The sequence below is a fragment of the Arvicanthis niloticus genome, chromosome 20 (assembly GCF_011762505.2).
Source record: "Arvicanthis niloticus isolate mArvNil1 chromosome 20, mArvNil1.pat.X, whole genome shotgun sequence".
In the NCBI taxonomy this organism is placed as follows: domain Eukaryota; kingdom Metazoa; phylum Chordata; class Mammalia; order Rodentia; family Muridae; genus Arvicanthis; species Arvicanthis niloticus.
In genome coordinates, this window is record NC_047677.1 from 47,373,384 (window position 1) to 47,399,745 (window position 26,362).

The 26,362-nt window shown below is 54.2% G+C and overlaps 1 protein-coding gene across 3 annotated transcripts; it reads left to right on the forward strand.

Annotated features, from left to right (window-relative positions):
* Positions 1-4,113: 4,113 nt before the first annotated feature.
* On the forward strand, positions 4,114-26,188 carry Spdef (SAM pointed domain containing ETS transcription factor). Of its 3 annotated transcripts, none has more exons than XM_076916516.1 (7): positions 4,114-4,200; positions 12,082-12,421; positions 20,115-20,546; positions 22,328-22,525; positions 23,294-23,341; positions 23,444-23,590; positions 25,566-26,188. In XM_076916516.1, exons 3-7 carry the CDS (start codon positions 20,141-20,143, stop codon positions 25,742-25,744), a joined length of 978 nt encoding a protein of 325 aa, XP_076772631.1. In that variant the 5' UTR covers positions 4,114-4,200; positions 12,082-12,421; positions 20,115-20,140; the 3' UTR covers positions 25,745-26,188. The 3 variants fall into 3 exon arrangements, with proteins under 3 accessions (XP_076772631.1, XP_076772633.1, XP_076772632.1); XM_076916517.1 differs by lacking the exon at positions 4,114-4,200 and adding an exon at positions 19,697-19,792 and having other exon boundaries at positions 12,019-12,421; XM_076916518.1 differs by lacking the exons at positions 4,114-4,200; positions 25,566-26,188 and adding an exon at positions 24,336-25,058 and having other exon boundaries at positions 12,016-12,421.
* The last annotated feature ends 174 nt before the right edge of the window (positions 26,189-26,362 follow it).

Below are 26,362 nucleotides of genomic sequence, written 5' to 3' on the forward strand. Positions count from 1 at the left end.
AGGGCTCCGGATACCCTGTCAGGCCTCCCCAGGCAGTGTGTGGGACCAGGCAGGGTGAGAGGCGGCCATCCTGAAACCTTCTCCCGGGAATCCAGGGCTGGAGGAGAAGCCAGCTGTGATGTCCTCTGAGCCCAGCCGTGGCCTAGCCTGGAGGAGAGGCAGAGGCATGGCGGGTTGGCCTTTGGCAGGCCTCTACCCTGGGTGGGGCCGCGGTCACTGTTTGTCATCTCTGGGTCTCAGTTTTCCCCATCTATAAATGACAGAGATCTCCCTCGCTGGGAAGTGTGGAGATGAACATGTGTGAAGAGCCACCCCAAGCAAGATGCCACTTCACAGGGTGCTAATCACGTGAGGTAGAGGCTGAGAGAGCCAACAAGGCCTTTTCCATGATGAGAAGGTCTGCGGACACTTGCAGGACTGCCAACCAAGGGCTGGTGACACCGTCTAACCCCTCAGCCCCCCACCCCCGCCCCGTGCCTGAGGGGCTTGTTTGATTTATTTTTTTTTTTTTTTGAGGTGGGGTCGTGCTGTTGCCCAAGCTGACCTTGATTTGAACTCATAGGTTCAAGGATCCTCCCACCTCAGTCTCCCAAGTTTGAATACTGTCTGCCATGACTGGCTCCTCTCAGTTTTTAGATCAGGCGGAGGCCCAGAGAGACCTTAACTTAATGGGTATTGCACAGTAAGTCAGAGAAAGAGTCTGGTCCTAAACTCACCTGTTTCAGGTTGTGTGCCCATCCCCGGTGAAGGTTGCCAAGAGAAAAATCTTTATCTGGCCCTGGCTGGCACCTCCCTACATGCCTGGGACTACGTGGGACCATCCTGATCAGCTCTGCTACTATCTGTGATGTTACCTCCCTCTGTTGCCTGCCTCAGTTTGCATGTCTCTAAAATGGGCTGGAAGGTGATCCAAGCCCCACCCACAGCCAGTGGTAGCAGTCTCTACCACTTAATGTGTTAGTGGCGACGTGTATAACCCCAGCACCCAGGAGGCAGAGGTAAGTGCATCCATCTCTTTTGAGTTTAAGGACAGCCCTGGTGTAAACATCCGGTTCTAGGCCAGTCAGGCCTACACAGTGAATTCCCACCCACCCCCAAAAATGTTGCCCCTTCCTCTGCTTACAAGGTGGACACTGTCCAGGGCCAGGTGAGTGGCCTGAACCTGTTCCCACTCATACCTGCTCACAGATGAGGGATGTCGAGCCCTGCACCACAGGGCTCCTGCCCACGTCAGCCCACACTGCCCCTGGTATCCTCATCTTGACACCCAGTGACCCGCCATCCCATGAGCTCTGAAGGCCTGAAAGGACAACAGGGAACAAGGGCGGGTGTGGGTCTCCTTGCCCGCTGGGCAGTGACACCTGAGAAGCTGGGCAGGTCCCGCTTCCTGAAGCAGCTGCCAAGTGTATGTAGACAGGACACCGGGGACCCTGGCTTCTCTGATGTGACGAGGGAGCCTTGTTGGGCAGAAGAAGCCAACAAGAAGTGGAGGGAGAGACAGGATAAAATTCCTCCAACACCCACTGGCCCCACGGCCCCTTGATCAGCCCCAGCAGGGCAGGCTCTCTAGAGACTTGGGATACTACACATTCTGGCTATTCTCTCATAGCTGTTGGTCTCTGGGTCAGCTGCTGGCCATCTCTGTGCTTCTCGTTCCTTATCTACCCCACAGAGTTCTTAAGTATATAAGCGACAGCCTTTATAGGAAAGTCTCAGTCCACCATGACCAGAAAGGGTCAGTAAACATAACCAGTGACGTTATTATCCAGTGGGATGGTAACCAAGGCACAGAGTCCGGAAGAGAGGACAGATGCTGCACAGCTAACGGGCTCTGGAGCCACGCCACCTGGCCTGACCCTCTCAGCATTGCCGTTCACAAACAACCTGGCCACCAGCAACTTCCTTAACGTCCCGGGCTGAGATTACAATAGATTTCCCCGCCTCAGAGGGCTGCTGGAAGGAGATTGTAGAACACGTGGAAGTGTCTGGGAAGCAGTTAGTGCTGTGTGACTCTGAGCAAGTTCTTTCCCTTTCTGGACCCTCCTCCATATCCTTACAAAACACACCATCAGACTAGCCCAGCCGGTGGCTCCTCCCACCTCTGTAGTCTGTAGTTCTGGGAAGTTGCTACAGGCACCCACCTTTTGACAACCCCACACTCCTAAGGGCTCTGGCCTAGCCCTTCCCATTCCTCCCTCTTTCCCCTCCTTAAGCTGGAGATGGGACACACTGCTCCTCTGGCTGTGAAGGAGCAGGAGAGAACTGTAAGGGAGGAGATGGGGCTCGGCTCCCTCCGCCCAGCCTCTCACTGAGTGTCCTGCCCACCAGGGCCCTCGGCCCTGCAGCTGGACATTCAGGCTGGTGCCTTGAGAGGTGGCCTGTTCTGTCCCCCTCATCAGGCCTCTAGAGAAGCTTCAGTCCCTCTATGGCCTGGCCCCGTAAGAAAGGACAGCAGAATCATGAATCAAGATCTGATGCCATGCATGACTCTAGGCCTAACTTTCCTGACCCTGAGCACGGGGCCAGGCATGTCGCAACCTGTCCTGAGCTAGTGATGAAGTTCTCCCCCACCAAGGGACCTGACTGGGGGGTCTGAGTGGCCTGTCCTGTACCCCTACACCTGATAGGACTTGAGTCACTTCTGGGGAACCCCAGGGTGTGGCGAGAGGTAAGAACCCCATACCAGGAAGCAGCTCCTGTTCCTGTCACTGTGCCCTGACCCTCCTCTTCCCATATACCCTTGGCCCTGGCCACATAGGCAGGTCTCACACCATAACCCTGTCCATCCAGAGGGAGGCCTATACCTACCTCTGCTCCACTACCCTCCCCTTTCCCACTGCCCAATCCTGTCCTTCCAGCCGATCCACTACTCAGTCCGTCTGTCCACTCAGCCCCTGGCTCAGCCAGTTCCCATGCCTACGTATCAACCGACAGCCTCTGCTCATTCACACACACACCTGCTCCCCACTGCTGCCCATCCGCCTCTCCTCCCATCCCTTATCCAGCCACTCATTCCCTGACACAGTCATCCACCTGTCCATCCATCAGCCCATCACCCACCTACCTACCTTCCTGTGTATCCATCTACCCACATGCCCGCCTACCCATCTATTCATCTACCTACACACCTACCCATGCATCCACCTACCCATGCACCCACCTACCCACCTTCCTCTGTATCCACCTACCCACATGCCCGCCTACCCATCTATTCATCTACCTACACACCTACCCATGCATCCACCTACCCATGCACCCACCTACCCATCTACCCACCTACCCATCTACCCACCCACCCATGGACCCACCTACCCATGCACCCACCTACCCATCTACCCACGTAACCATCTACCCACCCACCCATGGACCCACCTACCCATGCACCCACCTACCCATCTACCCACCTAACCATGCATCTACCTACCCATCTACCCACCCACCCATGGACCCACCTACCCATCTACCCACCTAACCATGCATCCACCTACCCATCTACCCACCCACCCATGGACCCACCTACCCATGCACCCACCTACCCATCTACCCACCTAACCATGCATCCACCTACCCATCTACCCACTCACCCATGGACCCACCTACCCATGCATCCACCTACCCACCTACCCACCTACCCATGAACCCACCTACCCATCTACTCACCTACCCATCTACTCACCTACCCACCTACCCAGCTACCCACCTACCCACCTACCCATGGACCCACCTACCCATCTACTCACCTACCCATCTACTCACCTACCCACCTACCCAGCTACCCACCTACCCAGCTACCCAGCTACCCACCTACCCACCTACCCATGGACCCACCTACCTGCCTACCCATCCTAACAATCCGTCTACAGATTCGCCTATTCACTCATCCATGTCTACCCACCCACCCCCTCACCCATCCACGCACCCATCTCTCCACGCACCATCCAGCCTCCTACACGTACACACCCATCCATTCTCCTCAGCCTTGGCCAGGCCGTCCTGGGTCTAAGAACACCAGGCAAGTGTGACACAGCCTGTGTCCATGGGCTCCTGGCTCCAGGTAGACAGGCTGAGACAACTATGTACAGTGTGGGTTATCAGTGTCTGGAGAATGGCAGGATCTAGAAGGCTCTTTAGAGATGGCATCTGCATCGGGCTCTGCAGACGGACTCAAGAAAACATGGAAAGTAATGTCTGCGACTACAGGTATGTCACCAAACCCAGCGCAAACTGCCGGCTCTCCCTTTTCTCCTGTGGTGCAGGAGATCGCGTGCACGGCTTCAAACGTGCTCTCTACCAGTCACTCCGGCTTCTTCCCTCATTTTCTTTACTGGACAGTGCTGTACTTTTTGTGTCCTGCCCTGAGGGGATCCAGGAGCTGGACAGTCAGGATGCAAACATGAGGCTAGGCATAGCTGCCAAGAGAAAGTTAGAGAGAGAGAGAGAGAGAGAGAGAGAGAGAGAGAGAGATGCCCCCTGGGCAGGTGTCCTAAAAGACTGGTATGGACTTAGTCTGCCATGTACCAGAGGACCTAGGGCAAGCCTCTCAAGCCCTTGGCCGAACAGTGACGCGCCAGGCACGCGCAGCCTCAGCTCACAACCCTGCAGCTCGGACAATGCCCCTTTTTGTGATGTTTTGTTCCTCTTGTTTTTCTGAGATTGGGTTTCATGTAGTAGCCCAGGCTGGCCTCCAATTCACTAGGTAGCTGAGGATGCCCTTGAATTTCTGGGCCTGGCCTTCCTGAGTTGCCCCAAAGACAGTGACCTGGGAAGGGGCACTGAGCATTCTGAGAGGGCCTGAGTTGGTGACCTCAGATCTCTGGAGTCCAACGCTACCTGCACCTCTCTATAGTTTCCTAAGTCTCTACTCCAAACAAGCCCAGCCATGATGGGCCGTGAGCCCTGTGTTCACATCCAAGCTTAGCCCCTTTACCCAGCGCCCCAACTCTGGCCAGGCTGTCCTGGCCAGGGCCTCAGACGGAAGTGGGGAGTTCCGAGCGCCCCCACAGGGCTCCTGGATTCTAACCCTTTGCTCTGCCGTCATCCGTGCTATGTGATCTCACTAAAATAAGCATGTGATGGGTTACCGCGCGGTTCTGTTTGGACCACCCCAGGGATTAAATCCAGGCCCTTTTATTATATTCAATCCCAGAGCCCCTTCATTTTGAGATAAAACAGGAGCTCCTTATGTAGCCCAGGATGGCCTTGAACTGGCAATCTGCCTACCCTTGCCTCCTCGGTGCTAAGATCACAAGCACAGGCTTGTTCTCTACACCCAGTTTGGCTCTCCACCTCTCTCCTGGCTTTCCCTTCCTGTGTTGTGGTTCTGAGTGTGCAGAGGCGGAGGCTAGCCTTAGATCACCATTCCAGTGCCCCCTGCAAAGCATTGTTCTCCAACCCCGTACTGTAAACTTGTCTCCCTACCTCCAGTCTCTCCTGTCTTATTTCTACCCGTAGGGAGCACCCCGCCCGCACCCTCTGATGCTGTGTGCCAGCATTTATCATCTTTTTCCACAGCAAGAACACCAGCTCCCTGGGAGAGCAAGGCTGGGGTCCTACATCACTGCTGCGCGGCCCCTAGGACTTGGCGTGTAGTAGATGCTCAATAAACATTTGCAGAAGGTGCGGCTGGGGGACCAGGCATGAAGCAGGTCTCTGTGGCTGAGGAAGTGCTGAGGAGGAAGGAAGTTGTTCTCCCTACCTGGCACCTGTGGGGGAACGCTGCCCAGAGGAGGGGCTAGCTGGATGCTGGAGACTGGAGGTGGATGTTCAGGTACAAGGGTGTGTACCTGGCAGTGACAAACAGGGTTTGTGTACGTGTGTGTGTGTGTGTGTGTGTGTGTGTGTGTGTGTGTGTGTGTGTGACTGGGGGCCTCTCGGGGTGGGCAGCCCAGGTGCTCTTTCCCAGGAGCCCACCCCAGCCCCACCACATACACACACACAAACACACACACACACACCCTGGGTGGCAGGCTGAGTTCACACAAAGGACAGCTGTCCCTGGAGTTTAGGGGGAAGCCTGGGGCTTTGATAAGGTGGGTAAATTTCAAAGGGGCTGCTGGAAGTGGGGGCAGGGCTACAGATAGCAGTCCCCGAGCTGCCAGCAGTCCTTCCACCGCAGTGGTGGCCTCCTGGCCCGGCCCCTCTAAAGGAGCAAAACAGGCTTGATTGTATTCTTATCGGCCCTGTGGTTTTGTAAGGCCCGGCAGGCCTGCTGGCCCTGCGTCAGTAGGAGAAAGGCAGTAGCCAGCTCCCTGGGTGAGGGCATGCCGCAGGCCACCACCTCCACCCCCTGCCGAGGCCTGGGGTCCACCTGGTGCTGAGGCAGGGGAGGAGCAACTGATACCACATCCCAAGCAGGGAGGCCCCGGAGGTGGCTAAGAGTTGGCTCTGTTCCATGCCAGGCTCCTCACCTCTTACATGCTACCCAGCTCCGTGCCTCAGTTTCCTCTCTGAAGATTAATAGGAAGCCTGTGACAGTAGCGTCACTTCAAAGGGACCCTTGAGACCGTTGAAGATGCTTGTCTAAGTGCTTGGAGGTCATGGTGCAGCTGCTGGCTCACAGCCATGGTCTGGTCAGTGACAGACTTAGCCTGGACAACCTGGTACACCAGTGACTGGGGCTTCACGGTGGTACCATGAGCTCCTAGTCCATCATCTCCATTTGGGTGCACGAAGCCACCTGCAAAAGATAACCCTTCAATGCTCAACCTCAGAGACCCAAGCGGTTCCCCACCTTCTCAGTCTGCTACTTTACTTGCATACCTTCCCTGACTTGCCTACCCCGCACTCAGGCACAAACATAACTCCTCGTATGTCACTTTGCTGTGAGCATCCAGGACCTGGGGGCAGTGCCTGTGAGTATCTAGGACCTGGAGAGAGTGCCTGGGCCAAGGGAACTCAGAGCCCTGTGTGGAGTGAAGAGATTCCTGAGGACCAAGAGCAGGTCTGGGGCAGCTGTGCTTCCTAACACAGGGTTGCTGGGGGACAAGGATGATGCCCCTGTGTCTGTATGCACACGTGTGCAAAGGCTGTTTGTCTGCCCTCGCACCCAACAGGTCCACAAGCTTCCCTTGGCTTAGAGCTCGTCTCTGACTGCAGGCTTGCCTGGCTAGGACCCCTGAGGTTCACCTTGGCAGATGCCATCTTAGGTGTGAGCAGGCAGTGCTATTGGCTGTGTGGAGAAGCCCTATGGGTAGCCAAGCCTGGGTGCAGGGATCAGTAGCCTTCCCCCTGGGGTGTCTCTCGAGGTGCACTTGAAGGCAGAAGAGGATGCCCACATGGAGGAGAGATGCCTAAGGACCTGGACCCTGGACTGGACAAGGATAGGCATTATGGTGTCTTGTAATTGTTCACAGAACCAGGAGACCCCGAAGTGGCTACCCTTAGATCAGTTGCTGGGGACTGTTTTGTGACTCTCTGAGGCAAACACAGCCAGACTTTGTTGCTAGGCCAGGCACAGAGGAACACGTGGTAATCTGGACTAAGCAAGGGACCAGCGTACCTGGACATGCCCCAAGTATTAAAACAGCTACTTTCTGGGCCATTCCTGGTCCCGACGTTTCCTACCCAGGCACAGCCTAAGGCCTCTCTCCTGCCACATCTCAGCCTTGACCCTGGGCCAACCAGAAACCTCTGCCTGGTACCTGTGAATGACCTACATGGGCAGTGACCCCAGATAGCATGGGCAGTGACCCCTGAGTGACAGGCTTACTGGCATCAATTACCTGATATGCTGAATCAGCATTCATGGGACCACAAGTTGGGATCTGGGTTCAGATCTCAGGCTTACGGTGTGTTCTTAGGCCTATTCCCCAGCCTCTCTGGACGCAGGCTAATGTCTTCCCTACATTCACTGGATAATGCCTGGACTCTCATAAACTAGGCTGATCCTCCTGCCTTCCCTCATGTTCCCAACCAGGTAAAAAGCTCGGACTCCTCACATCTCAAAGGAAGGAGCCCCATAACTCCACTGTTCTGTTTACCTGAAACCAGAGCCTGGGACTGGGGGATGTGGCAACCTCATCCCTCCGGAGCTGGAATAGGCCCAGGCTTCTCTGCCCTTATCACAACTCGAAGTTCCTCAGAAAACCAAACATAGAGACGATGGAGTTCTAAGAGATAAGACAGAAATCAAGCCAGGAAGACAGCTGTCCTCGGACAGACAGACAGACAGACAGACAGACCTTCCCAACATGTGTACACAACCTTCACTCACAAAGCACCTAGGCCCCACCCCCATTTCCATCATTTGAGCAGTGTTGCTGACACCAGCTCTGGACCTCAGCTCAAGCTCTCCAGGCCTGGCTGCCTGGTGGTCAGAGCGTCAAGGTGAGGAGGGTGTGCCAGCCAGCTGCCCCAGACCTTGTCATCCTGGGTTTGATGATGTGCCAGCTGCCCTAGGGGAGTCGGCATGGGGTGGATATGCTGGGAAGACAGAGGTAAGAGGATTGCCAAGATGTAGGGCAGCCTGGGCTACAGCATGAAGTGATGTCTAAGTGAAGACAACAACACAAGAGCAGAAGAGAAAAGAAAGGCTGAGAGAGCTGAAGAATAGCCGGCAGCCTGGGAAGGGGGCAGGGCAACTTCAGGGGAGAGACTCCGAGAAGGTCTCGGGGAGTGAGGAGTCTGTCAGGCAGTAAAGCAGAGGAGAGAGCTGGCGTGGCGGTGAACAGCTTTAGTCCCAGTACTCAGGAGGCAGAGGCAGGTGGGCCTCTGTGAGTTCAAGGCCAGCCTGGTCTACAGAGTGAGTGCCAGGCCAGCCAGGGCTACACAGAGAAACCCTGTCTCAAACAAAACAAAAGAAACAGATAGACAAAACCAAAAACAACAAAATAGAATGAAGAGGCCGTGAGGTGGCTCAGGAGTAAGGACACCGCCACTAGGCCTGAATACCTGCTCTATCCCAGGCTCCACACAGTAAGAGCGGACAAATTCCCACTGACTTACACACACGGTCCATGGCATGTGTGACCTCCCGACACCACACACATACACGTGTAATAATAAGCCAGGCATTCTAGTGCACACCTTTAATCCCAACACTTAGGAGGCAGAGGCAGGCAGATTTCTGAGTTCGAGGCCAGCCTGGTCTACAGAGTGAGTTCCTGGACAGACAGGACTACACAGAGAAACCCTGTGTAAAACAAAACAAAACAAAACAAAAAACTGTAAGAATGAAGTCTTAGGCAGGGGGAGCCTGCAGCAAACCCTGGCAATCCCAGGACTAGATAATGCCCAGTGTTACCCTCTTCTACAAGTAGGCTAGCCTGGGCAAACGAATGAAACTGAAAGTATGCTGGTACACGTCTTTAGGCTGAACACACAGGAGGTAGAAGCAAGCATATCTATGAGTTCTAGGGCAGCGTGGTCTATGCAGCGTGGTCTATGCAGCGTGGTCTACGCAGAGTTTCAGGAATAGTGAGACTCTGCTGCACTGCCACCCTACCTCACTAGAACAAAGATTCATTTACCTCTGTTGTTCTTGATTTCTTTTTTTAAGATTTATTTATCTTTACATATGTGAGTCCACTGTCACTGTCTTCAGACACCAGAAGAAGGCATCAGATCTCATTACAGATGGTTGTGAGCCACCATGTGGTTGCTGGGAATTGAACTCAGAACCCCTGGAAAAGCAGTCAGTGTTCTAAACCTCTGAGCCATCTCTCCAGCTCCTTGTCATTGTTCTTCAACATCATGAAGGCTCACAGAGCCCAGATGGAGAAAGCGAATTCTTCAGGAGGCTGAAGAATAGTTCCAAGACAGACAGTCCCACAGGGGGACATGCTGGGTCCCAGGGTAGAAGGGTGAAGACATCCTTGGTCCCACATGTGCAGGGGTAGAAGGGTCAAGTATGACCTTCAGCAGCCTTGAGGTCTAGACAGAGAGGGTAGACTCTGGCACCCCAGCTCATCTGCTGCCACGGCCAAAGAGGGCCAGAGAGTGGCCCGCCTCAGTGAGCAAGGCAGAAGGCCTGATGCAACTCAAAGGCCCGAGAAAGGGACCTGAGAATAGATCCCGGCGGGTGAGGAGCACTATGGACCAGTCAGAAAACTGACGATTTGAGTTTGAATCTGCCCCAAAGCCGTGACCTTGGACTTGACATTTTAAGTGTTCCTAAGAAGTGGGCATAGCACTGTCTTCCTGGAGGGGACATAGTCCCAGGGGATCTCCCTCACAGAAGCTCTGAGGGTTCTACTGTGGGGAGAGGGAGTGTGATCATTGATTTCTGTTTCCTGGTGACTCCAGATGAACTGGGCCTTTCGAGACAGGGTTTTATGTAGCTCAGGCTGGCCTCCACCTGGCTATATAGCCAAGGTTGACCTTGAACTCCTCCACCTCCTGAGCACCCACTCATACCAAGGAAGCCTAAATGAGTCACATCCCTAACCTCAGGATGTATTTTTGGGTTAAACCCAAAGTAGGTATCTGGACATCACACTGGGGGAATTCGAGGCAGAGGAAGAGTCCTCCTGGCATCATGATCATACCTAGCTGCAAGGGAGGCTGAACAGTATTCACTCCAGGTAGCCATGTACCCAGCTAAAAATCACCAGGTAAGGATGGAGGGTGTGTACACAGAGGCTCTACACGAGAACACCTTGGAACATGCAGTACGCCTTGGCTTTCCTCCCTAGCCTCTCAAAATAGACATCAAAAGTAACCCAGAACTCTTTATTCAGAAAAGGAAGGGAGTGGACATGGGCCGCTAGCTTTCCCCAGCACTCATCCACGCAGGCACATTTGGGCAGCAGCTGAGTACTGATGTATCAGAGCCCTGTGCTGGGAGCACCATTGCCTGAGAGAGTGGGGACAAGAGGGTGCCTGGAGCAGGAGACAGGAAGGTGCAGGAGTCAAGGAAATGTAGAGGCTTTTTGCTTCCTGGCCTTGGAGGATCAAGCCTCTGGGGATCAAGTGTTTAGTTGCTGCCATTTCTAAACTCTGAATTACTGCCTCACCCATCTCTGCCTTCTCACAGACAGAGTCTGAAAACTCTTCACCAAAGGGGCCAGTAAACGTAATGGCTGTGTCCTGGGCCGCATAGTCCAGCCTGCTGTAGGAAGATATTAGTGTGGGTCAAGGTAAGAGGCTAGCCCAGAAGGTCAAAGTGCTTTCCCTAAGCCCAGGCTGTGGGAGGTCACATGATTACTTTTGGAGTTTGAAAGCTGCAGTGAACTTTTTTGGGGCTGGAGCGCTGACTCAGCAGTTAAGAGCCCCAGCTGTTATTGCACGTGTGTGTGTGTGTGTGTGTGTGTGTGTGTGTGTGTGTGTGTGTGTGGTGACACTTGTCTGTAATTCCAGGACTTAGGAAGGCAGAGGCAGGTGGGGCTCTGTGCCTTCTGGGCCATCCCAGGCTACATGATGAGACCTCCGTAATTCAGCTGACAGGACGAAAGCTGCATTCTGAGGTGATTTTGTCAGGGTGCACTCAGCTCTGGGGCATGAGAAGGAGCTAGAGTGTTCTCTGTGTTGCTTCCTGAGTAGGTGAAGGAGCCTGGGCGGTGGGGGCCTAAGCTGTGAACCCCTCACCCCATTCTGTGTGTCCTACTAGCTGCTCCCCTTCAGGGGCCGTGGAATCACCTGCTGCTGCTGGCTGACCCTGCCCTGGGTCCTTTGCATCACTTCAGGGTCATGGGCCTGCGGGAAGATGTGGGGTAGAGAAGGCATAGCTTCTGTCCCCAGATGGACTCGAGCCCTCCCAGGACCTGGGCAGATGGACAACACCACCTCCAGGAAGCCCTCACTGACTCCCTTGGCCTGTCTTGATGATCTCCACAGGAGTGAGTGGCCCTGAACTGACACTGTTTCTGCCAATTTGGTCCCATCCTGAGATGGTCCCTCTGAGTCCAGATTCTGGTCCCACTGGTGCACCCTTTGTACCTTGTGAGCACACTGGCAACGGTCTTTTAGAGGAGGGAGGGCCTGAGTCCTCCTTCCTTCGGGAGGCAAGGCCCTCAAGGGTTAACCAGGAGCCTTCCTGTGGTCTGAGGTAGGCAGGGAGCGTATTTGTTCAGGTAAATAAGGAAGGCTTACTTATAATGGAAAAGCTGGCGGGCTAACTGCATCTTACCTCTGACTTCCTTCCAGCACATTCCTGCACTCCGTTTGCCGTCTCTGCCTCCCACACCTAGCACCTCAGCCTGCTGCCACCCCGGTGAGAACCCCCAGCTTGTGCCTTGTCATGGTGCCAGCAGGTGGCCCTGAGCCTCTGACAGGGGCCTGCCTATAGACCTTCAGGCCTCAGACTCACGCTCAAGGGTGGAGAGGCCTGGGTGGCCCACCCAAGAGCCACCTCTGACCCCAGCCCTGCTCACCCCACTGATGTCTGGCTGAGACCCAGCACTGGCCGGAGCTGCCCACTGCCTCCTCCTGGTCCCTGAGGTTAGCTCTGCAGAGGACGACTTCTCAGACAGCAGGCGGCTAACGGGTGAGTGTGGTAGGAAGCAGTGCGCCCTTCCGTGGGGTTTCCTGTCACCCGTGGGAGGCTGATGACCGACACTAAATAGAGACGCGCTTTGCAAGCTTGGAGCTTGTGTTCCAGATACCAGGGACCCTGTACACCTGAGTCCTGTCCTTTCCATATGCTGCCATCTGCCTTGTTGGGTCAGATCCAGAGCCTAGGAGACACCCCTTCTTTTTGGGGGCCCCAAGACTGTGGGTCTTGCACAGAGCCCCTCCTATACAGGTTGAGGGAAAAATGAAAACGGCCATGTAGATGTATAGCCGCCCCCACCCCGGGGCCTGGCCACCTCTGCCCTGACGGTGAAACTTGGGCAGTGGATGGGCCACTGTCACCTTGGCTGCTTGGCCAGAGGGAAAGAGCAAGTGTGTGCCTGGCCTGGCTACCATGGACAGACATGGTCTCCCTAGCCCTAAGGGCTCAAGGCATAGACAAAAGCGAGAGAGACAGGAGCTGGAGCCCAGGAAAGTGGCAGAGCAGGGTGGCACAGACTGGCAAGTCCTGGGAGGCGGAGGACACCATAGAGCAAACCTAGGCACCGGGAAAGCAGGGGGCTGTGTCTTTTGTCTGGACACACAAAGAAAACAACATTGTATGTGTGTGTATGAGTGTATATGTGTTTGTGTGTGTATGTATGTGTGTGTTTGTGTATGTATATGTATGTGTGTGTATGCATGTGTGTTTGTGTATATGTTTATGTATGTATGTGTTTGTGTATGTATGTGTGTATGTGTGTTTGTGTGTGTTTATGTATGTGTGTGTATGTATGTGTTTGTGTATGTATGTGTGTATGTGTGTTTGTGTGTGTTTATGTAAGTATATATGTGTATGTGTGTTTGTATGGGGGGGCAGTCCTGAGGCACTCAGTTCCCTTCTTTTGTCTGCTTTTGTTTTATTTTGGGGGAGTGTTTATTCAGAGGATGGTCTTGCTCATTATGTAGACCAGGCTAGCCTCTAGCTCATTATGTAGAGCAGGCTGGCCTCCAGCTCACAGATCTGCCTGCCTCTGTCTCAGGGTGCTGGGATTAAAGATGTGAGCCACCATGCTGGCTGGGCTTTGAGACAGGGTCTCTGTCTCTGAGGTCTCTCAGCCCCAACACTCAGTCCTGTAGCCCAGGCTGGTGTTTAATTCACATTAAACCTCACCTGGAGGGGACCCATTTCTCCTTGTTTGGCTTTTTAAAAATTGCATTATTTTGAGAGTGTGTGTGCACAGGGGTAGGAGTGTTCACGTGGAGGTTGGAGGACAACTTGTTGCCTGGGGTCCTTCGGAGACACACCCGCCTCTGCCTCCTGAACATGCCCAGTTTGGAGGCGTTTCTTGCCTTCTCTCATGTGTGTCCCAGGTACTGAGCCCAGGTCGCCAGACTTGGTTACAACTGCCTTTGCCTGCTGAGTGAAGGCACTCACCACCAAGACACTTGTTTCTAAGACTTGTCAGATCCCACAGGCCTCCATTGCTGACTGGCCAAGACAGACTCAGCTCATTTCCTGTCCCCACCTCCCCAAGCAAACAGCTTCCAGACAACCCCCAATAAAGCTGCAGTGCCCCATACCAGCTGCTCCCCTGAGTAACAAGGTAAACAGGCCCCGGAGCTCACCCCCCCCCTCCATCTGAGGTAGAGGGCACAGCAGGCAGGTGCTGTCCATGTGGACTATTCTGGTAAGCTGAGCCTCAGCTGCCTCTGGAGGAGTACCCCATCCCAGCATACAGGTGGACCGGGAGGAAGGACAGGGATGGGTCTAGGAGCCAGGCTGTGAGTGGACCAGGTATGTTGGATGCCCAGAAATGAATGCTCTGTTCATGCTGTCACCCAGGCTCCTAAGGACCTTGTAAGTCAGATGGGACTTCCCTGCCACCCTGACCTGACAGAGGGGCTACACCCCATGGATGCCCAGTGGCTGTTAAGAGATGGGCCTGACAGGAAACAGGCACCAGAGAATCTATGCTGACTGGCTTACTGTGGGCAGTGTTGAACCCAGAAAGGGTTGGTTCCGGCTGCCCAGAAGGCCAGGGCTGGGCACACAGGGCAAGATGGGATGTATTTGTAGCTCCTGGTCTGTTGATCGAGGTTAGACTCAGTCAAGGGAGGCATCACGATGGGGACTTGACACACCGGAATGGGACTTTGCAAGCTGCGTAGGAGTTGGTTGGGTGCTGGTTGGATGTGTTGGCTTGTATCCTAGGCTTGTGAGGGCATACAATGAGCAGGAATCCCTGGCTCTGGCTCCCACCAGAAGGTATGGAGGGGTGGATGAGGCCAGGAACCAGGATAGACCCGGGTAGTGTGGGGAAGGGCCAGGGAGCCTAGCGTCCCCCCTCAAATCTCCTTCACTTGGTCAGAACCACTGCCTTTTCCCCCCTCATCCCACCCTCCTCTCCCTTCCTCTTCTCCAGTCTCCCCGTTCACCGGTTCCCCGTGTGCATTCAGGCCACCACTCCGGGAGCTGATGTCTCCCTTCAGTACTCCAGCCCCGTTAAGCCAGGCCACCCACAGCCATTTAAGAAGCCTCGCAAACTGTCCCAGAAGAAACTAGAGCGGTAGACCAGGAGGCGGGGCTTAGATCTGGCCTGGGACCCGCCCCTTGCCGCAGGCCAGGAGGCGGGACTTAACTCAGGCCTGGGGCCCTCCCCTCACCCCGGAGCCCCCAAAGGCAGCTGAGCAGGTAGAGCAGCTCTTTTCAAAGCAAACCCTGGCTCCATCGCCCTGGGCCCTTGCTGACATTTAATGCTCTGGCCTCCAACCACCCGCCACACCTCTCCCACCGTACTTTCTGATCACTCCTGGACAGCCAGCGACCTCACCAGCATCCTGCAAGGGACCCTGGGACAAGGTCCTCCCAGCACAGAAGAAAAAGCCAATGAGACGCCCCCCCCCCCCCACACACACACACCCGCGCTCTTCCAGATTCGAGGCACTCCTAGCTCCTCCATCCAGGGCTAAGATGTGGTAAAGGGATTTCCTAGCTGGGGTTCAGGCTGGGGCTTTGACAGAGGTCCAGGATCGAGTCTCTTCTCACAGGCAAAAGCCCCTCCCCCCTCCCGTCCCGTGTGATCGCACATAACTACGGGCACTTCCTGTCTGGGAATGGGTCTTGAGTTCCCACCTCCTTATTCCTCTTGTCCTAGGCTCCTTGGACAGTGAGAAGCCGCTGTATCCTGTGGGCTCAGATGTGGGCAGTGCCTGCTAAACAGGGAGTGTGGTCACATGGACCCCAAGAGTCCCCTGAATAAAGGGGCTTCCGGGGGCGGGGGTGGGCTCACACAAACAGGAGGCTAAGTGAATATGTAAACTGCAGTTTCTGGAAAGTACTGAAAGCCAGGTAAAACTAAACTTGATAACATGGCTCGTGGACTCTTAAAGCCCCAGGCTCACGGGGGCTGGGGGGGGGGGGTTGCTGGCAGTAACTGCTGTCAGAGGGGAGTCTTTCAGAACCTGTGGACACAAATTTCAGGGACAATTGGAGACACTCAGCTGTGTCTCTCCATTCACCCCACTTATCTCTCTCATTTTTTTTTTTTTTTTTTTTATTAAAGACAAGGTCCCAGTAGCTCAAGCCCACTGCAGACTACACTGGGGTAGTGGACAGTTGTGGAGTGAGTCTGGGACTCTGGGCACGGCATGGCCAGCTGTGAGGAGGCCTGAGTTCAGTTCTCCTGAAAGGCTGATGTGAGGGGTGAGGCTGCTGGATCCCAGGAAGGCGGGGGCAGAAAGACAGAGATGGGCAGGAGGGATGCAAGAAAGTGGTACCCTTGGGGCTCCCTATAACCTAGACTGGCCTGGCTCTCTCCAAGGTGCTGACCAGCTGGGGGTGGGTATTGGGGTGCAAGTGGAAAGGACCTACCCATTCTTGTGGGGCACTTCACAAGGTCTAGCCTTGCCCCATACTCTGTCTCTAGCCTATTTAAAGGGTTCAGAGGTTGAGAGGCCATGGGAAGAGCCAACAGCCAAGGTCAGTCCTCTTTGTCGTGAGGCCCTGGGAGGCTGGCAGGGGGTTACAGTAGCTGGCTCTGTCACCCTCCCTCACTTGATGACCCTCATGCTACTTCCACTGGGTCTGAAGCTGGGTCCTGGAGTCTGGGCTGCTGAGGTTAGGTCTCAGGATGGGGGACAGGGGCTAAGGCATTTACATGCTACCGCACTATCCCTAGGAGGTTGGGTCTGGAAGAAGGAGCCTCACAGAATATAAAGGACAGGGCTCACCACACATGGCTGCCAGACATTTCGTGAGGGCCTCCTGGGCAACCTCACTCCCTGGGGATGAAGTGCCAGGTGTAAACAGAAGACACAGGAGGCAAAGGTGGCCCCGAAGGGGATGGGGTACCAAGAAACAGCTGTACCCAGTCTCCACCATTGGTCTGTCTGTGCCCTCTGCTCACTTACCTTCCTGGGGGCCAGGAGGGACTGAGAAATAGATTCCGAGCTATGGAGCTCTATCCACTAACCCTCTGATGTGGCTGTGCCTCCCGCCTCTGCCTGCACCAGCTGTCACCAAGCCTTCTTTTGTCTGGAGAGGTAACCGGGTCTTCTGGGACAAGAGCAAGACAGACCCCACTGAGCCATAATCCGGACACGTGGCTTTACCCCTGAGATCAGCTCGAAGTTTGGAGAACGCAGGCATCACTCAGGAAACTGCAGCCCTTGGGCAGTGGAGAGAGATAGGGATGGTGGCCTGTGTCCAACATGCCAGGCCCTTACAGACCTTAGACTGTCTACAGAGCAATGACTTTGATGTCAGGAGATCTCTAGTTAGATCCTGGTTCTTCAGTGCATCTCTGGGTCCCTCCCAGCCACTCCCTGAGCTTACTACCCATGTCCTCATAGACCCTTAGCAGATGGCTTTTTGAGGATGTAGTCACAGACTAAACTGCCAGTCACCAGTGGGTCATCAGAAAGGGGGACTTCAGAAGGGCTCCTTGGGGGTGGGGCTTAGGGAGCCTGGGATGAGAGAGAAAGGCATTTTTGGGGAAAAAAAAAAAAAAAAAAAAAAGACCTGGGGGAAAAGCCGTGATTATGCCCCTCTGCAAGGAACAAGGCAAGAAAGGCCAGCTTTATCAGAACCTGGATAGGAAGAGGCCATGCTAACTGGTGGTTCTGGTCCAAACCCTGCCACTAATCACCACACAGCTCCCATGCAGGACCAGGAATGGAACCCAGGGCCCTGTGTGTGCCCGCTAAGCAAACACTCACAACTGAGTCACGTCCCAGCCCACGGGGCAAGACAGACAGTGGGAACCATGCATGCCAGGTTCTTGAGCAGAGATAAAAGGTTGGTGGGAGGCGACGAACTTGGTAGCGGGGAGGGGTGAGCAGTCAGGAGCAGAAGATGAACCTCGGAAGATGAAGAGACCCGTCGTGAGGTGGGCAAGACACCCAGAAGGAGGAAGTCTCCTTAACCAGACTGTGTTCCAAGGAGCAGAGTCCACACACAGCCAGGTTACAGTCTCCTGAGCCTGGCCATCTGCGTCTATGAGATGAGACCCCCGAGTCCATTTAGCCCAGGCTGTGGGTAGCTGTCCTAGCTAGGGTTATTACTGCTATGATGAAACACCATGACCAAAACAAACTGGGGAGGAAAGGGTTTATTCAGCTTACACTTCCACATCGCTGTTCATCACCAAAGGAAGTCAGGACAGGAACTCAAATAGAACAGGAACCTGGAGGCAGGAGCTGATGCGGAGGCCACGGAAGGGTGCTGCTTACTGGTTTATTCTTCATGGCTTGCTCAGCCTGCTTTCTTATAGAACCCAAGACTACTAGCCCAGAGGTAGCCCCCACCCCACAATCAGATGTGCCTTCCCCCATCAATCACCAATTCAGAGAATAGCCAAGTGTGGTGGCAGTGCCCGCCTTTAGTCCCAGCACTCAAGAGGCAGAGACAGACAGATCTCTGTGAGTTTGAGGCCAGCCTAGTCTACAAAAAGAGTTCCAAGACAGATAGGGACTGAAAGACCAAACAAAAAGCCTCTAGAGGCTACAGGCTTGCCTTTTCTCAGCTGAGATTCCCTCCTCTCAGATGACCTCAGCTTGTGTCAGCTTGACATGACCAGCCAGCACAATGTATGTGTGGGCATCCTGGCATGACAGAGTCTGCATTCTCTGTGACACCCTCTTCTCCCGCCCCAGTCCAGATGCTGCCATGAGATACCAGAGGTGTATCCAGGGCCCCCAGCCATTAAGCCCAGCCACCAGGCCCCAGGCATCAGGGGCCTGCCTTTCTGTCTGCTGCATAGTTATTCAGTCAGAGGAGCTCTGGGCATTGGGAAACAGAGTGAGTGGAGCTGGGAAGGGGAGCAGGAGTCTCTGCTGAGGAAGGCTCCTGAAGACTTCTTCACTGCCCCATCGGTAAAATAGGGATAAGAAGAAGGTTCAGGCTGTTTCCCTAGGGAGGGCACGGATGCCAGGGCTGTGTAGCCTACTCGGCAGACGCGGTACGGATGTGGTATTACATAGTACCTGGGCCAGCGCTGGCCAAGCTGACCTCTCTTGCAACATTGCCTGGACCCCAGCACCTATCTCCCCTCCCACCTGTGGCTGAGGCCAGGCAAGCATAAGGACACAAAGAATCCTCCCGTCTCTTGGAAAAGCTGGTGGCTGGGCACAGGGCCCAGGGAGCTGGCAGAGACTGTCCTAACGTGGCAGGCATGGGGCCGCTGGGGATGTGGATGGGGCAGGAGGCCATTGTGGAGTGAAGGAGGAGGGCTGAGGACTGGGGGAGGCTCTCCTCGGGTGGGGCCACCACCTGGGGCATAGGGTGTGGGCACAGGGCAGGGTGGGGACTCACAGAGCAGGCTATGGACACTGCCTTGGTAAATACCAAGGGCCCATGGCGTGCGCGCGCGCACGTGCGCGCGCGCACACACACACACACACACACACACACACACACACGTTTGCACAGAAGAACTTGAAATTAATCCAGACCCACCCCCGACCCCTGTCCACCCCACCCACCCAAACCTATTCTTCCTTGTTGCTTCAAGAGTTCTTTGAAAGGAAAACCTGGACCCAGAGACAACACCTTCTCCTTTGTTGGCTTTCTCTCTCCTGTGGGGCCTGCTGGGCAGTGCTGGGGGCTGGGGTGGTGGTGGGAAAAGTTGGGTGGTGAGCAAGGGGAGGTGGGCACTGAGCAAGCGGTGTGTGTGTGTGTGTGTGTGTGTGTGTGTGTGTGTGTGTGCAAGTTTTGCTAGTCCAAGAGAACAGGAAGCTGTTTCCTGAATTGTAGGGCATTTTCCAACAGGTTAACTGTGGCCCTTGAAGAAACCCAAGTCTGGTTTTTCCAGACGGGGCCTTTTCTTTTGCCGTACCCACCCATGTGGCAAAAGCCAGCTACAAGGTGGGTCCTACAGGGTAAGCAGAGATGGGTCCAGCACCTGGGAATTGCAGGAGACAGGAGGACCACATGGTTCAGTCTAGCCAGTGCTACCTAAGACCTTTAAAGAAAATGTGTGCCACCTGCCCATGCCCCTTCTTGCCCACACATCTACCTCATTGTTTTTTCCAGTCAGGCCCATACTCACTGCCCAGTGACCCAGAAGCCCCCTTGCCTCTCTCCAGCCCGCTGCCTGCTGAGTCCCCATCCTATAACCAGCTTAGTGGTCCCCCACAGAGCCTGGACAGCCATCAGGCCTATTTTTCTTCTTCTCTGATTTCTGCAGAAGCAGCCACAAGCCTCCGCCACAGCATGGGCAGCGCCAGCCCAGGCCTGAGCAACGTGTCCCCCGGTTGCCTGCTGCTGTCCCCAGAGGTGGCACTGCAGACAGGGGTGGAGAAGGCAGCGTCGGAAGCAATGGGCCCTGAGAAGCAGGAATGGAGTCCTAGTCCACCCGCCACCCCGGAACAGGGCCTGTCTGCCTTCTACGTCTCCTACTTCAACATGTATCCCGAGGATGGCAGCTGGGTTGCCAAAGTCCCTGAGGCCAGTGCCAGGGAGGACCACCCGGAGGAGCCTGAGCAGTGTCCAGTCATCGACAGCCAGGCCTCTGGGGGCACGCTGGATGAGCACTCCCTGGAGCAGGTGCAGTCCATGGTGGTGGGCGAGGTCCTGAAAGATATCGAGACGGCATGCAAGCTACTGAACATCACAGCAGGTGAGACCATCCCTGCCACCTCCGCCCGCCCGGGGATAGAGGCAGGGTGGAGATCTCCTGGATGGACTCTGATCACCTTGGGCAGCCCAGGACACACAACAGCTAGCACCAGAGCCTATGCCTAACCACGCCTGCCCGGGCCCTCACTTAGTGCATAAAGAGCATTCAGTGCCCTGATCTGGTCTGGCTCCCCACCTTCTCCGGGACTCAGCTCCCCTCTCTTGTCATTTACTTTGTTCTAACTACATGGTCTCCCTGCTTTTCCTATACACCTGCTGGTCCTGCAACCTAGAATGCTTTCCCATAGATACCCACTTAGCCTTTCCCTGGCCTTCTCCAGGTCTTAACTGGCGGCATCTCCATGAGACCTTTGATCCGCTGCTGAGATTGTCACCCACAGCTCACCTCTCTCGCCTCTCCCGTTTTCTTGTTCTTGTGATATGATTGCCATCTGAAGGTTAGGGACTTGGTTTCTTCCTACCTCGCTGTCTATACGTCACTAGATGACACTGGACATGATAGATACTCAATCAACAACCGCTGACCAACTTCACCTGCTTGGCGCCCTCCCTGTGCAGAGACCAGGAGAGGAAGCAATGAACAGGACATAGAAGTCCCTCTGTGTGTGGAGTTGGGATGATGAGATAAGGAGGGGACACCAAGGAACAGACTCGTGTGTGTGTGTGTGTGTGTGTGTGTGTGTGTGTCTGTCTGTCTGTCTGTCTGTGTGTCTGTGTGTATCTGTGTGCATGCGTGCCTAGTCTGGGGTGTATCATGAAGCCAGTTGTGCAGGGGAAACTACTGTGGACCAGGGAGTCCTGGCCTCCATTCTATAGCTCCCCCATGAGGAGGAGGGGCTTCTCTTGCCCCTCATGCTCATCTCCTGCACCCCCACCCCCACCAGTCTGCCAGATGCTCCCAGGTGGTGTCCCCATTCAAGGCTGTTCCTGCCCACATCTCTCCTCTACTTTCCCACACTCCAGAAGGCTCTCCCACGGGACCTCTTCCCCCATGAGGAAGAGGCGCTTCCTCCAGCTCTAGCATGAGGCGGGCGTGCTCTCCAAACAATGGGGACAGAAACAAATCGAACTGACCTCAGGGAAAGAAAATGGCTTCGTGAAGTGGGAGCAGTGTAGCTTGCAGGTCACTAAGCTGGGACATTGGCTGGAACCAGCATTCATCTGGAGGCCACACTGCCACTGTGACCCAGTCTAGTTCCAGCTGTGTGCCCTGCTAGGCTCTCCTGAGAGCTTTTTCCCAGGGGCACACATCACTGGTGACTTCCTCCCTTCCCATAGCCACTTGGGGCAGCTGCTACAAATCTAGCTATTTCTAAGCACTGGGCAAGCATTGGATCCCTCCTCCTGCACACTCCAGTCTCTTCGTCTCTAAAATTCCAGGAAGGAAGGGGTCCTGGAAGGGTTTTCTCCTTGAGAAGACTGTGGAAGGCAAGAGGTGTCTGGCAAAGCATGTATGTTTCTGGCTGAATGTAACTGTTCTCTTTAAGGCTGGGGTCTCCAGAAAGGCCCTGCAGGGGGCCAGAGAGACACTGAGATGTGATGGGTTACCAAGGCAACAAGCTTGGTTTAGGGTCTTTCCCTCTCACTTCCTTTTTAGTGGAATATCTGCCTTCACGGGGTTTCTCAAGGCTCTAGATATGTGGTTCTGGGCAACAAAACTTCATGGGTGTTCCATCCCATGGGCGGCCACCTTTGGGGTGGTGCCCACCATGGGGCGGTGCCCACCAGCAGTCCTGAGCTAGGATGATGTCTGTTGCCCAGATCCTGGGGACTGGAGCCCTGGTAACGTGCAGAAGTGGCTTCTATGGACAGAACACCAGTACCGGCTGCCTCCAGCAGGCAAGGCCTTCCAGGAGCTGGGCGGTAAAGAGCTGTGCGCCATGTCGGAGGAACAGTTCCGCCAGCGTGCACCCTTGGGTGGGGATGTGCTGCATGCCCACCTGGACATCTGGAAGTCAGGTGAGACACGAGACAGCACAGGCTGAGTCCCTCTCCTCTCCAGGCCATCCTGTAAACCGGGCTAGCCTCGGATTTGCATCATTCTCTCTGCCTCTGCCTCCCTGAGTGCTGGCATGGCAGGCATGCGTCACCGTGAATGGCCAGCTCTTATTTTCTTTTTAAAGAGAAAACCCCTTTTCAGGTTAGCTTTATTATTTATAATGAAGGCTGTCAGGGAGGGTCAGTGGATAAAGGTGCTTGCCTCCAAGTCTGACAACTGGAGTTTGATTCCTAGGACTGGCATGATAGGAGGCAAATTGTCTTGACTTCTGCACATGAGTCCTGGCACCTTTTTGCTTTACACTTACACAGTACTGTTGCCTGCCTTTTGTTGTTGTTGTTGCTGGTGGTGGTGGTGGTGGTTTGGGGGTGGTTTTTTTTTTTTTTTTTTTTTTTTGAATTGTTGAGGATTCTGTACTTGTTCATTGTGTCGAGGCCCCTTCTCTTAGAGGTCTGAGATGAATGGGAGATGGGAGCCAGGACGTACTCAGGTGACTCTGTGAGTGGTCGCTCTCGGGTGCCAGGGGTTATGACGTGAGCAGAAGGGCTCTCTGTCCTTGGCTGATGGCCTAAGGGTGGGCAGAAGTAGTGGGCAATTGGAGCCCTGATGAAGCCAGCCCATAGCTTCAAGGGATGTCCTAGCCCCATCTCACAGTGTGGAGCGGGAAGCCCCTTACATTCCCACCTCCCAGCTCTGGGTGGCGACAACCTCCCCTTCTTGTTCCACAGCGGCCTGGATGAAGGAGAGGACCTTGCCTGGGGCTCTTCACTACTGCGGTGAGTAAGGCTGGCGCAGGAAGGCCTGGTGGGGCTGAGGGAGGCCGCCCTGAGAAGAGCATGGTCGCAGCTGCCACTCACCCTGCCCGCCCTGGCTTCCAGCCTCCACCAGCGAGGAGGGCTGGACGGATGGTGAGGTGGATTCGTCGTGCTCCGGGCAGCCCATCCACCTGTGGCAGTTCCTCAAAGAACTGCTGCTCAAGCCCCACAGCTATGGCCGCTTCATCCGCTGGCTCAACAAGGAGAAAGGTAGAATCGGCTGGGGCTCTGTTTACCAGGGCGGGGAGGGGTTGGAAGGAGACTTGACATTTGTGGGAGGGACCAGAGCGGGTGGGGTGGGGCTTTGGGGGCTGTAGGGGCGGGGTTCTGAGGGGAGGGGCTAGGTCAGGGGCGTGGCTTCAATGTGAAGTGCAGGTGGGGAGGACGGAAGAAGGAGGGATTCCGTAGGGCAGAAATCCTGCTGGGAGCACGAGCAGTGCTGGGGGGGGGGGCGGGGAGGGGGAACGGGCGGAGCTACAATTGAGGCTGGGTAGGGGAGTGGTGCTACTGAGAAACGGGCATTGGGAGGGGGTGTGGCCTAAATTGACCCCACCTTCACTCTGTACCTAAGAGACACAGACACATTCTTGCAGCACCGACATTTTTTTTTGAGGTTTAGGGCTTTTGAGGTGTTTGTGTCTTCCTCGGCCTCTGCACCAGACCCCGCCCTGGTAGTGAGACTCCATAGGCCCCACACAGTCCTGGAACACAGCACCGACTTGAGGGTATTAGCTGAGAATGGGAAAACACTTTGGCTGCAAGCGGGGCATGGTGACGCCCGGCTTTAATGCCAGCGCTGGGGAGGCAGAGGCTGGAGATGAATTTTATGCCACCCTAGTCTACAAAGAGAGACCTTGTCTCAAAAATAAAAATAAAAAATAATAATAAAAATAAAATAAAAATGAAACAGGACTGAAGAGATGTCTCAGCTGTTAGGGTATTTTTGGTCTTGCAGAGGACCAAGATTCAATTCCCAGCACCACGTGGCTATTCTGGACTTCCTCTAACTCCAGCAGCAGGGATCTTCTGACCTCGGGGAACACCATGCAAACACTTACAGACATGCAAGCAAAACACTCATACACATGAGATAATAAAATAAATCTTTAAAAAAAAAAAAAAAAAAAAACAGAAAACAGTGTGTCTTCGGGGCTGGTGAAGACAGTTCTCAGTACAGACACCCAAGTCTGAAGAGCTGAGTTTGATCCCTGGAGGACGGAAAGGGAATGACTCTTGCAAAATTGTCTTCCAATTTCCACATGTACGCACACCCAGGGCACGTCTGCTGACACACATTCACGTAACCATGAATAAAGTAAAAGAGAGTAAAAAAAAATTAACAAGGGTTCCAACCTGAAAGACTCATGTGTCCATCAGAAATGCAATGTGAGCCCCAAATAGAATATTAAACATTCTAGGTCCAGAGTTAAAATGTTTAAAAACAACCAAATTTCACTTTAATGATGTAGGTTGCCTGACCTTAATCCAGATTTCTCAAATGATCTCCAATAGAGACTCTTCAGAGTACCACTGTAGATATCTGGCCCAGGGAAACCTGTCAAATATTCCCAATCCTAAAACTCCAAACTTGCTAAAGAGATGGCTCAGTGGTTAAGAGCACTGACTGCTCTTCCTCTTCCAGAGGTCCTGAGTTCAATTCCCAGCGACCACATGGTGGCTCACAACCATCTGTTATATTATATATATTATATAATATATATTTATATATTTATATAATATATATATATATATATATATATATATATATATATATATATTTCTTTTTAAAAAAATAAACAAACTCCAAACTCGGACACAGTTCTGATCCAAAATTTCAGGTTAGGGATTTGATATGATATTGTGTACAAGTTGTAACTTTAACCAATAATAAAAGTAAAAAGTAATCAAATATATTCACTAATACCGGGTGTCATGATGGCACATGCCTTTAATCCCAGCACTCCAGGACATCCAGAGAGAGAGAGAGAGAGAGAGAGAGAGAGAGGGAGGGAGAGTTGTTAAGTCTCGAGGCTTGCCCAGCTGCCCAGCTGCCCGGGACCCAGGGCTAAAAAGCTCCAGCATCTCTCCACTTTGCTTTCCCCCAAACCAATCTGTTGATCTCTCTTTTCTTCTCATGCCTTCCACGTACCCTCTCTCTTTTCTTCCCACCCTCCTTCCCCCCCAGGCATCTTCAAAATTGAGGACTCCGCACAGGTAGCCCGGCTGTGGGGTATGCGTAAGAACCGGCCGGCCATGAACTACGATAAACTAAGCCGCTCCATCCGCCAGTATTACAAGAAGGGCATCATTCGCAAACCCGACATCTCTCAGCGCCTCGTCTACCAGTTTGTACATCCGGTCTGAGAGCCACAAAGATCAGAGGCCTACAATCTGCCCCAGGCAGCCATTCTCTGGATGGCCTGGGCCTCTCTGCTCACTCTGAATCTAGGGGCTGCTGGTATCCCAGAATCCAAGGTCCCAGACAGACAGCCACTGATCTGGGGATACACATGAGCTCTCTGGGTCCCTCTTCAGGTCATACACAGGTCCCAGGAGGATGGAGGGAGCTAGGACTGTTCACAAACGGGGAACTCCCAGAGCCAGGCCTGAACTGTGGAATTCCCGGAGGAACCACTTACAGCATACAGGGACTGAACAGAGTCAGCTCACAGGCCAGTGATGCCACTGGTCTCCGCTCCTGCCACCCACCCTGATGATACCTAACATGGTGCTAAGAGATGTCTGCACCCTGTGTTGGGGGAGCCAGGGGTGCACCAGGAATGGATAATAAAGGTGTAAGATAACGGACAGGTATCCCGTGTCTAGCTACAGGTGGCATAGCCTGGAGGCCAGCAGCGGTCAAGGGTGGGTGTGGTTCCAGGTGCTTAGGGTGGTAACCACAAGGGAAACTTACCCAGGGAAGTGTCACAGAACCAAGCCTGAGAGAAAAGTGGGAGCTGTTTGGTGGATGTTATGGAAGAG

What these genes read in the sequence shown, in the direction of transcription:
- Spdef (XM_076916516.1), top strand. Translation starts at nt 20,141, where the DNA reads ATGGGCAGCGCCAGCCCAGGCCTGAGCAACGTGTCCCCCGGTTGCCTG. An exon ending in TGGGGCTCTTCACTACTGCG is followed by an intron (nt 23,342 to 23,443) that starts GTGAGTAAGGCT and finishes CCTGGCTTCCAG; the next exon opens with CCTCCACCAGCGAGGAGGGC. An exon ending in CTGGCTCAACAAGGAGAAAG is followed by an intron (nt 23,591 to 25,565) that starts GTAGAATCGGCT and finishes CTTCCCCCCCAG; the next exon opens with GCATCTTCAAAATTGAGGAC.